The 12899-nt window shown below is 40.5% G+C and overlaps 1 protein-coding gene across 2 annotated transcripts in view; it reads right to left on the bottom strand.

Annotated features, from left to right (window-relative positions):
- stim2b (stromal interaction molecule 2b) overlaps positions 1-9583 on the bottom strand; it is a 47804-nt gene extending 38221 nt beyond the window's left edge. For both annotated transcript variants that reach the window (XM_078275820.1, XM_078275821.1), the window contains exon 1: positions 8082-9583. In XM_078275820.1, the coding sequence (XP_078131946.1) occupies positions 8082-8214 (133 nt within the window). In that variant the 5' untranslated portion in view covers positions 8215-9583. The remainder of the gene's footprint in view (positions 1-8081) is intronic.
- Between the last annotated feature and the right edge of the window lie 3316 nt (positions 9584-12899).

Below are 12899 nucleotides of genomic sequence, written 5' to 3'. Positions count from 1 at the left end.
CCACTCACAGCAGGAAACACTGTACAGCTGAGTACAGTGACCTACATCTCTTACTGAGGCGCTTTCTGCATGAGTGAATCAGCTTACTGGCTGCTTAGTGTTGTATGCTTATAATACCTATATCCCAAACATATACAGTATCTATATCCCGTTATCATATATCCAGAACATACTAGTGTGTGCATTAGAGATTCAAGAATGTAAAACAAGGATTTGTCTCAGCGTTTAGGTTATTTGACAGTGATACAGTGAAGAAAAATGGCCTGACCTGGCCTGAAATTTATGGTTAGGTAGCTAATGTTTCTTCGGATGTATTGAAAAATATATAGATAACAAAGGAACAATAGCTCCTCAATGGGGATTAGCAACTTAACAATGCCTCCATGCCAGTGAATCAGGTCATTAACTGTGTCAGAGCTTGTTGGTGAGTTCCACTCCGATCCCTGCTCTCTGCCATGGCTTGTGACTGTGGGACCATTATCTCACCGGTGAGCCTATTTGAAAGTCAGACTGGCCCGATGCCACTGTGACAGATCTCGGTAATGATAAGGAACACTCTGAACTTGCCGCGTCAATGTCAGCAGCACCCACAACAGGGAGCATGATGGAAAATGCACATGGAAAACTTGTGGCTTTATAAATACACCAGTGTGTTCTGTTTCGTAATGGGCCTCATTAGGTTGGATCACAACCCTAAAACCCCTGATTGAGATGGCCGGCAGCTGTCCACTTCTGGGGGAAGTTGACTGGGCAACTGAGTAGCGTGAGTGCGGCAATGCGTCGCCGGCCTTTCATTTGAGGTTATTAATGATCTATAACTTCACCTATATATGGATTTTGCATTAAAGCAGTATTTAATTGATTTTTGGCCACTTAGGTGCAGCAGAAACAAGCTGAAAAACACAAAATGTGAATTAATCAAATTGATATGGAAAACAGTTGCCTTTTTACCCATCCAGCAAAGCAACATCATCATTCATTTAGTTTGTCTAGTCATGTTTATTGCCACCTAGTGACAGTAGGTCCAATATTAACTCTGCTTTTTTAGCTTTGTCAACTCCTGAGGGAAATCACTGGCTTTAAAGCTGCTAAATGCTCCACTATGTTAACCAGTTAGTCAATAACTTTGCAGTTTGTTGCTGGGCAGGCAGTGTACAGTGGGTTTTGTTTAGAGTTTTTTTGCACACACAAAAAAACTAGCTGCCAGCTAAGGTTGAGTGGAGTGGAGAGATTGAACCAAAAACATTAAAGATGCAGTCCGTAAACCAAAATGAGCTGATAGTTTCTAAAGCTATGGAGCGTTTTAGGGTCCTTTTTTCTTTTTGGCTCATGGGGAACCCTTCAGAACAGTCTGTTCTAGTCAGGGAAAGGAAATGGCTTTGCCTGTTGAGCTATACTCCACAGAACCAGGACATTATGACTCGCTCCACGTTCACTCTGAAACTCTCTCTATTAGCCCCCAGAGCGAACCCAGAGCTCTGAGGCTCCAACACCGCAGTAGGAAGAAAGCCTGGCTTTTCTCAAGCGTGAGTGTTACTTTGATAGAACATGGGCCAGCCAGCAGCGACAGAAGTATCATAAAATGCTAATTCACGTGCTCGCTGCAGTACTTAAGCTAGCACTGGCGAGAGAGGCAAATGTTGAACCTCCTTTCCAAACAAATCCCATTATTTATGCAGTCACTTTGCTCTGAGATAGCCAATGTCACCTCTGATTTAGCTATATAAACAAAGCAATATCCAGCGAATTCTCTCCAAACTTGGACAATCTCTGAATGAAATTTGAGCAAAGGATTTATAAAACATGTAAGAACGTGTCAAATAGAGTGTGAGAGATCTACTCATGTTTGCTTTACTGCTTTTGAGTCTGTAATTTAACCCACAGCAGCAAGTTTCTGTATTTGTAAGTTATGTAAAGCTTATGCTAATGATAGTCGTATCTGAGACGACTATCATCCAGCAAGCACATTACTTGAGAACTGGATGTTCTTTGCAGTCAGAGGGAAGGGCTTTGTTTGTTGAAACGCCAAACAAGCTAAGTACACCATTAAAACGGGAGAAGACCACGTTCACATTGCCACTCAACCAATCTCCTTTACAAATGCCTCTCTCTTTTTTGCAGAAAAACACAATTTTCTTCCTCAGGGTGTATGGAAATGACATTTACTCTGTATTTGGCCCATGTTAGGAAGAAAAAACTGCAGTGCATGCAAGTAAATTTACAATTAATGCAGGAACCCTACACAGTTAAAAAGTCACACAATGAGGAACAAGATTTTGTTGTTAAAGTGCTCATATTATGCTCATTTTCAGGTTCATAATTGTATTTAGAGGTTGTACCAGAATGGGTTTTCATGGTTTAATTTTCAAAAAACACCATATTTTTGTTGTACTGCACATTGCTGCAGCTTCTCTTTTCACCCTGTGTGTTGAGCTCTCTGTTTTAGCTACAGAGTGAGGCATCTTACTTTTGTTCTAGCAGCTAGGCGAGCATTATAACGTGTGTTACAAAGTGACGTGTGTTCGTCACAGAAGTAAAGGCTGGACTACAATAGAGCTGTTTGGAGCAGTTTGTGAACAGTGTTTTCTCTGGAAGATGGTAAGTCCCTTTGGGGTGGACTTTGGGCTTTTTCACTTTGTAAACCTATAATGTGCCCAAAAAAGATATACAACACAATAAAGGAAAGGGAAAAAGGCAAAAAGCATAATATGAGCACTTTAAGACCTGAAACATGTCACATTACTTCAAACTGACTGGGAAATGAGTTTAACACCAGCACAAAAACAACTCTACACCTCGACATTCAATTCAGATCTTGTGTAACACCAAAATCAATTACTACATCAGTACCTGATTCAGCTTTGTAAAGGTAGATCCTGCAATACAAAATCAGCCAGGTAATCTGTTAATCTTCTGTTTTTTTTAATTACATTCTAGACCACAATAGGATGTTGATGCTCAATATGACGACAGCTGGTTGCAGTTGCAATAATTACTGACAACTATAAACTGGCACAATTATAAAAAACTAATAATAATACGACATAATAATCTCCGAACAGATTAGTGTTTAGCCATATTGGTGTTTAAATTTAACATTTGATATTCTAATGTCTACACTTTTCAGACATGGTGGGGAACTCTGACATGACTCATTTCTTGTCAAGGGTGCTCTGCTCAAATGTGACCAATTGCACACTTATGTAATCCTCCTCCATCATCATCCTCCGCTTTATTTCTGAAACAAAATCCTTCTGGGCCAACTCTGGCCCTCTTTTGAAGATCCTAAATCACAGGGGAGCCACCACCAAATGTTAAACCCAACCACCACCGCCCCCCCAAAAAAAACACACACACACAGACACAGACACACACACACACACACTCACAGCATGCTAAATGGCAGCTTTGAACCCTAAACTGCTTTAATAACAAAAGCCTCGTCTCTAACCTCATTTACCAGGGCAAGAAATATTTTCACTACTACAGAATGTGTGGAGCAATTAGGGCTGACCCCAAATAGGAATAATCGATGCTTCGATCAAGGGAGCATGATTCGACTGCCTATTTCATAGTCAAATCTTCGCAGAGGCGTTATGAAACGAGGATCGTGCCATTTTGGCTATATGGGGGTGCTCAATGTCTGATTTTACATATAACTACCTGTTTTTTCTCAATAAGTTAATATACAGCCTATTATGATATCAATATCAACATTTAATTCTGTAAATTTAAAATTTAAAAGCAAGAAACTTTCAAATAAATCTTTTTAAAGTGCATGAATAAATCCAACCGCTCCATGACAGATTTAAGTTTCACTTTCCATGATCGGTGACTGATGGCAGAGCATGATACAATCACTTTTTACCGGTACCGCCACCTCCTGCATAATACGCAACCCTAAAAAAAACCTGCGAGTGCGTCTCTCACATAACAGCTTAACGTTGAGAAAACAGCATTTGCTCTGTGCACTCCGCTTCTCGTCACCGGGGGCCAGCTGCTGACTGCTTGACACGTGAGCGTGCGCTCCAAACAATTTTCAATTAATCTTCTACAGAATCTACACCCTTGCACCACTTATTAATGTCAAGCCCCCCCCACATGAGTTGGCGATCAGTCGACGATAGGAACTGAAAGCGGCGTCAGGAAATTATCAATTTAGATGCATTTTTACAATTCAGATCAGCACACATGAAGCGTAAAAGCTATCGTTATTAGTTTGTAGTGTTCCACACTTAATGGATTTAGTGCCATATGGTCAAACAATGAGGTTATAACCCCCACATATATGACTTATTAGACATTTAAAGCTGTAGGTTTAAAAAATGTATAACCAAGATAAGTATGTGTAGTCACTGTAATCTCAAGCCGTCCACGCCTTTATTGTTGGGTTTCATGTGGTGACGCACAGCCTGTTTTATTACAGTATAACAGTAGCACAAGCGGAGAAGAGTCAGCAAACTGACAGCAGTTATACAGCAACAATTACAGAAAGTTAGCTTACATTAGCCGCCATAAGCTACTGGTCATACCAAACCAACTAAGGCTGTAGCAACAAAACCCCTTTGTGTATTCAGTTGTGCAATGGTGCATTTTATTCCTTATGAATTCAACTTTTTTTTAACAATGTGCTATATCCTCTATCAAATGTTAGTCTTCCTTTAAAGGTACAATATGTAACATTTCTGCATTAAAATGTCTAAAAATGACTATACCTATGTTATATATTTTGTTGAGTTGTGTACTTACACTAACCTAAATGTTTCCAACAACGTTCAAACCCAGAGAAATCTGTTATTTTATTTTAATGACACGGTATGTTTAATAACCTTTGACCCCTCTGGTTCCTCTAACTCCCATGCTGCACTCAGATGATACGTTCGAGAGTAATCGTAAATCATACAATCTCACAGAAAGAATAACACTCAGTAACTGTTACATAGCTTGCTTTCTGCCACACAGCATCATTTTGTCATTGATTACATGCCACTTACAACACAGTAATACAGCAGAGATCTTATTTATTGATACATTTCAATATCGATTGATCCAGCTTAACGTAATGTGCTACGTTGACAAGTAACGTTAGCGTTAGCTCATGCTAATGCTCGGTGGGGAACGTTAAAGTTACAACATCGTTCATGAAGTTATTTTAAGTATAATTGTTTTGATCAAGGTAAAGTTACCATTAAACAGTACTGGGCTAACCCACGATTACGTTTGCCAGCTAACGTTAGCTAGCTGTAGATAGAAGACAAATCTAATGCTAATTTAGCCAGCTATCCCACCCTGATTTTTCTGCCTCACTCCCCGCCGCTAAGGGACTAGTTCAGTCGGGATGAGAGTGGACAACAGCCCCGGGGACACGACACATCCACAGTTAGCCAGCAGCCAGCCACTCTTATAAACGTACAGCAATCCGAACCCAGCCAGCACAAACTCCAGCACCGGTTGATAACAATGTTAACGGCAGTAACAGAAAGTTTTATGTTCTGTCGGGGAAACAGACCACATCGCCCCAGGCGTCTGAGTCTGGCTGGCCGCGGTGTTGTGCGGTCCGGGGCCATGGCTCGGTACCAGAGATACTCGGCGGCCAGCCCCACCCGCGAAGTAGCTAAGTCTCTCAGAGGTATTGAGTAACATTACAACAAACCCTTTTCCCCCCCCCGGTACTGAAAACATCCAAAAAGTGACACTGAGGTGAAATATATTGTGATATTGTTAGCTGCTGGCTAATGTTAGCTTGCTTGCTCGCTAACTGGTCAACTAGCTAGCTAGCTAACATTAGCTACCAATACAAATCAAGAAAACGTAATTATGTGGTGGAAACTGAAGCTATTTTATCAGAATGACATGAATAGACGTTACTAAACATAACAAGGATAAAACTGTAATGGATAAACCTATCCGTGAACAGATCTATTTTAAAATCGGCAATTGTATTAAACTACAACTCCCATAATGCCACTACACAATGTCATCAAAAGTCCGTGTTTACATCCGTTGTTTTGATTGAGAGACCCCTTGCGGCAGAAAATTACATACTGTACGTTTAAAGCTTTTCAACCCATTTTGAAGGAGATTTAAAAAATGCATCACACCTTTAAACAAGATTAAAATATATTTAAGTAGCAACACAAACACAATTGAAGATCCACTTAAGCAGATGTTAATCTATAAAGGATCCTTTTACAGGAGCTACATGAACACAGAAACACACACACACAGACTTGTGTTTTCCTCGCCTGACGCCAAGACCAGTGAGAAGGCAGCTGACCTTTCCACGGAGCCGGCTGGGAAATGGGTAACGCTGCGGTCATGTTTACTGACACTGAATTAAGTCACCACTATCCCTGCATCCACTGCACTTCATTGTCCCATGGCCCATTTTTACACTGTCAAGCAGTTGTTGTGTAAAAGGGCAAATGTGCTTTTTCCTCATTCATTAATATATTATATATCTCTGGTTTATTTTCAAGAGCTGCTTAACATTTGTAAACAGACAGACAGTCATGAATGCTTAACAGCTGTCTGGGACTAGGTTTATTACTTTCTCCGCCAGCCTTAACGGACAGGCAGGTGGTAGATGTGTTGATGAACATAAATATATAGATGAGTCTATATACTGTAGACATCGAATGACATGGCCATATGTGCATCTTCTGTCAACGTTAGCAGCACAACTCAGAGATCATTTAGTATTTGTGCAAACAGCCCAAAGTGCAAAAGAGTCATTAAATACACTTGAAATTTGCAGTTTAAATGTAGCTTCATGTTACAAGTGAATGCTAATATTTGCATCACTGACAACTTATTTGACTCATACTTGATAATCAGCCTGTGAGGGTAAGTGAAGGATCTGCTGCAGGTAGAAGTTTCACTAACCCGCTGTCAGCCACCTTGAGTTGCATTCAGCAGTGGGTGGAGTTTGTTCAGCTGTCATGGAGATGGTTCATTTGACTTGAGCATTACATTTTTGTAATCACATAATAACAGGTGGCCATATATGGAGGGGAGATCATAACCGTTGTTTCTTTTTAAGGGTGATCAACTGTATCATCTCAACTGAATTTCATCCTCTGATGTAGGTCATGACATGCAGCTGAAAGCTCCAGAAATTTCCCAATAAGTAGACCTCAGTTTGAAGGAATAGTTTTTTTGGCAACATATGTATTCGCTTTTTTGCAGAGTTAGATGAGATGATTGATACCCCTCTTATCTCATATTCCTAACAGCTCATGTAATGCTACATTCACACTTATATGCCAATATAAATCATGTGCATATGTACATTCACACATGGACAGTCTGGTCTATATGCTATCATGTTTTATCCTGAATCATTTAGTTGCTTTAACCTAAATTTAGCATATGGCTTCAGCTAGATGCCTTTTATACATTAAATGTTGCAAAACGTTCCTCTATGTAACGTGTATCTGTATTGTTCCTGTTAAATAATCAAACATAAAATAAAAGAAATATCACTTTTTGCACATTTTCTTTCATAGGTTAAGGCAACTATCATGTACAATGCCTGTTTCACGAATCAATATTACCTAGTTATAACTAGATGCAAATATATGGAAATCCTCCTCTCTTAGGTTATGTCAATAGCACAATTTCAGAGGGTCACCTGTGGTCTTCTGGCAACGATCAGCAAAATACCTATTAATGTAAACAGAGCATTTAGGTGGCCTTCCTTTGTTAGAAGGGAATCGTCATCTTATAGTATTAATTTGATACTAACTAGCCTACTTACTACATCGCATATAGGTATTTATTATTGTTCATAGATGTAGGTTTACCCTCTACAGCTTCCTAAGTGACACATGAAGGGCACCATTATAGTAAATACCCTCAGTGGGGATGCATCCTGCATTCCTGTCATGTCATGCGTTCCTCAGCAATGTACAGTACAGAGGGGGAGCGGATAAAAAAAACGGTCGACATAAAATGCATCACTTTCCATTAATCCCCTGCGCAGGAGATTCCTCGGCTTTCCCAGAGAAAACCACTGGGGGAAATGAAGGGGGAGAGGGGAGGGGGTTATAGTATACATGGAGACACTGGACTGCGCTTACCTGTGATGGCTACATTTGCAGCATCAGACGAGTGGCTGGGAAGATCATTCGAGTAAGTGCACTCCAAGCCCAGTACCGCATAGATGACGAGTCCACGTAGCAAAACATTCAATACCTTGTGGATGTAACTCATGGTGGGAAAATGAGGTGAAAAGCGAGTTATTCGTATCCGTGGGACTGGGGATGACTGGGGCAATCCAGAAAAAAAATGTCAGACTGGAAAACACAGCAATAGCCAGTCAAAAAAAAGAAAAACTGTCTTTTAAGCAGTACAAGTATGAGGTGTCACGAGAAAAAGAGACACCTGGAAAATGCACCAACTTAAAGAAAAATCCCGCAGTAGACTAGTTTGCAAACCCACCCGCTAACAGCTAAAACAGGAGCAGTCAATGCGGTCAGAAAACCCTAAAAAAAGACCTACAAAATAATAGTTCATCGTGGGTCAACGACAACTTCGAAATAAGACCCCCTTAAAAAAGGACTAGCCTCTAATGGGTTTACTGTCTGTTTCAGAGGGGTGACTGCTGCGAGCTACGACAAGCCAGTCCCCCATATCTTATTTATATCAATTTAAAATATAATAATATATATATATATCTAACAAAAAAGACCGTGTAGTGAATAGACACCAAAGGAGCAAAGCACATGCAGCCTATCTGAAAGAATTCCCTGTCCAAAACAAAAACAGACCAAATGGTAGTAGTTTTTCTACCGTGGATATCTGTGAGCCAGAAAGAATATCCTATAGAATTAAATCCTTACGTAGGCCTGTGACTTGGAAGAAAATAGTCTCTGTACTTCCACGTACAGTATACAAACACCGGGTACAGCTTCAGCATATTGAACTCGCAGCGTCTCATAGGTCCGCCTCTTCACACGAAAGTAGCAAATCCCATCGCATCAAAAAATACATTCGCTTCTTCTTCCTCCGTTTCCCCTAATCCTTTTCCGACCTATATCAACCGCACACGACATCCGCCTACTTTCTAAATGAAGTTTTTAAGTCAGCTTTTCACGGCTCGTGTGTGATACTGTATCCTCCTGTCATATCAGCTGCTCGCCGACCGATGCAGACTGGGGAGGGAAAGCCGAGCGGGGCGGAAGTCTGTATGCAAAATGCGTTGGCATCAGGAGATGGGGGGGGAGGGCTTTTAATTTGGCCACGACTACTGCCGCGAGAAAGACATAAGCGGAGGGATTAGTTTTTGATTTCAGAGAAATTCAGCGGAGCATTACTTCCTACCCCGGGTTTCATGTGGTGGTAATGGGTGACACAACTCACTGCCGCCGGGTGTTTTTAGACGAGCTAAGAGGGAGTCTTGAACCGCCTCCACAGCATGGATAGGAATCTTCTTCACTCAGAAACATAGCAGGTTTTTTTTCGTTTTTTTCTTGTCATGTTGACGCGGAGGATGGACGATACCCGCTTTAATGTTCTTCACTTCCCCACTCCGGGCTCCGGACATTGACATATATTGCATGCCCCGGGCTCCGGGTTAGCAAGTTGCAAGTTTTCCTCCTAGCTAAGCCCTCTCATTGGATCGAGTATCCCAACATGGCAGAACATGATTGGCTGGTTCAGCCAGCACTTTTTTGTCACTTTTGAAGACGCTCAGCCCGGGTAATAAATTCCTGTTATATAATGGGAATAATATCATTGTTTTTTTTTTTAGTATCAAGTATCTTGATTAAGCCATGCTATTAACTTTGAAGCCATCTGCTGCCACCTTTTTTTGGGAAATTCTGGGGCCCTTAAAAAAAAGTCCCCTAATCCAGCCCATACTATCATTACCACTACTACCTTTATTCATACCAATATTGATAATAATAGCAAATATATGCCCACACTCAACCACAGACTACTTATAATAACAATAGTTATTATTAACCACTATTTACACCACTAGCAAGCCAGGGTGGTATTTCAGGTAGAAGGTTTAACAAACTGAGTCTAACCCTGATGTCTGAGTTGATTTACCCTGAGTTTTCGGTTTCAGAACAGCTGATATGAGTTGGTTCAATCAACTCATGTTAAAAAAAACAACAACACAGCGGCTGCTGCAAAAGAGAGAGAATTTGCGTGGGAGAAAATTGCTAGAGTAAATGCGTATATTCCAATATAGTGTATATCATATTTAATCATAAGTATCGCCTAATATTACTGGTGAAATGGTATTGAACCTATAATCTATTTCATTTAGGTGCAACACTGTGGACGAAAAAGTCCTAGGCCTACTAATCCCATTCTGAGGCTAGCAGCACCATCATTAACAGAATTATAATGCATAATCTTTTATTTCAAAGGGTTTACATCATTCACCTGTAATACTGTGGAACTCTTTTAAAAACGTTTAAAACACGCTTTAGAGCGAGTCACACTCTTCTGACAGCGCTTTGCTACAGTGGCTTTACTAATATGCTCCGCATCACTAATGTTGTAAAGACAAATGCCGTTTGCAAAAAAAAACGTAATGCGACAAAAATAATCTGCTGGGATGTAAGAGCATAGATGGGTGACGTTAGTGATATGAGACAGGCTCAGTTACCATAGTAACTGACTCTGAGGTGAAGTTACCTCTCTCTCTAACCCAGAGTTCCCCTCATCTCAGGGTTAACAAACTCAGAGTTTTCACTAAACCTGCTTTCTGAAATACCACCCAGATCACGTGTTTTGACTCCATAAATGGGTTAGACCCTAATGTTCACAGCCCAGACTAGCAGCTAGCTTCTACACACCTAAGTAGCCCGTATGAGCTAATTAGATGTAGGCCTATGTGAATTAATTTAGCCAGTGTCCTACATACGTTGTCTTACGGCAGGGGCGGGCAATTCATTTTCCCAATGAGAATGAGAAACAGGGACTGTTGTGGAGGGCCGGACCAATAGGCTAAACAAAAGGCTCAATTCTGCTCAATATTAATTTTATGTCAGGCGGCACGTTCTCAAACGTCTCTTTTTTTCTCTCTGGGCATATTAGCACAGCAGAGTCCACCAAAAACTCTTTAATAAACTCCCCTTAAGAAAATGGCTTTAGTGTTATTGGCGATTTTTGTGGAATATGACAAAGCTGGTCTTGACTGCTGTATCCCTGGATGCCTTGTTGCTTTTGCAGCTTAACTAGCATAGCTTCAGATGTCCGTGCCCGCTCTGCATCAGTCAAGTTGTTGTATTTCTCTGCGTGTTTAGTATTGTAGTGGCGATTCAAATTATAATCCTTTAACACAGCGATCTGTTCTGCGCAAGCTAAGCACACGGCTTTAGAAGTCCATGTTTGGTTAAAAACTCGGCACTCTGTATCAACCTCTTTCTTTCTTTCCCATGAGTTGACATTTTTGAGGGATAATAGCTCATTCACGTCCATGCTAACGTCTCCCGCTCAGTTCGCGGCTCGCAGACACATCCATGGATCCGACCATGGATGTATTAAGAGAACGGTCCGACCTTCTTATATACTGTCTATAGGTCCGACACATTGCAGTTCTTCTTATACTTCTTTTTAATTGCAACTTGCAACCAGAGAAGAAAGAGCTGCATACGTTCGCACAATAAAAAGAATGCCCAGCTCTGGTGCATTAACAGTCTATGGTCTGCTGTAGTTGTTCCAGGCACGATTTGTTTTCTTCCTTTTGGTTTTCATTAGTCAAAGGTTGTTTTTTTTTTACTCAGTAACTGATAGGATTTCCCGTAATGTAGCTAGATTACAATTACATACCAATAAAGATTTATCCCCAAAATAATTAATTTGAGGGTATCAAGAAAACATTAAGAAAAAATCCTAAGAATTCAATTTGAGCCAACTGTGAAAACGATCCTCCTCCAGTGCAACCTAAATATGTTAAGTTCAAGTTCATTTATTTTAGTGGTTTCTCAGAAGCATGTGTCAGAGTCGATCTCAAGTAGTTCGGTATGCAACAACATAAAGCAGAAGCCAAACGAGCACAGCACACTACTCTTAACTACTTCAGCGCAGCGGTGGAAAGTAACGAAATACATTTACTCACGTTACTGTATTGAGTAGTTTTGTTGTGTATTTTATATTTTTTCAAGTAGTTTTTAAAATAGGTATTTTAAAATCTACTTGATTACGTTTTGAGTGAAGTATTGTATTTCGCTACATTACAAATCCTATCAGTTACTGAGTAAAAAAAAAACAACCTTTGACTAATGAAAACCAAAAGGAAGAAAACAAATCGTGCCTGGAACAACTACAGCAGACCATAGACTGTTAATGCACCAGAGCTGGGCATTCTTTTTATTGTGCGAACGTATGCAGCTCTTTCTTCTCTGGTTGCAAGTTGCAATTAAAAAGAAGTATAAGAAGAACTGCAATGTGTCGGACCTATAGACAGTATATAAGAAGGTCGGACCGTTCTCTTAATACATCCATGGTCGGATCCATGGATGTGTCTGCGAGCCGCGAACTGAGCGGGAGACGTTAGCATGGACGTGAATGAGCTATTATCCCTATTGCCTTGTCTTTCCACTATTCCAAGAATCACCACTCTGGTTTGATAGAAATAAAATTCACCCATTTACATGTGAATGTATGCTGGCTCTATACACGCTAAAAGTAGTTTATTTACATGGAGTCTGGTGGGATTGGGGCTGTTTTATGTAAAAAAAAAAAAAAAAAGGATCTTACTCTTTAACAGTAAGGTCTATCTCTGTAGGGATCCTTTCCATAATGTTGTCAGACACTTAGTAAAATAATCTGAGCCCATCAGTGGCAAAAACAGCACTTTTAGTGAACGTAAACCGACGGTGTGCATTTTACATTGCAGCCTGGTTCGTGGCTGTTAGTTACAGTGTTCAAACGTG

The sequence above is a fragment of the Sander vitreus genome, chromosome 19, assembly GCF_031162955.1.
Source record: "Sander vitreus isolate 19-12246 chromosome 19, sanVit1, whole genome shotgun sequence".
In the NCBI taxonomy this organism is placed as follows: Eukaryota; Metazoa; Chordata; class Actinopteri; order Perciformes; family Percidae; genus Sander; species Sander vitreus.
Note: the sequence above shows the minus strand (reverse complement) of the source record. Positions and strands in the feature narration are given on the sequence as shown.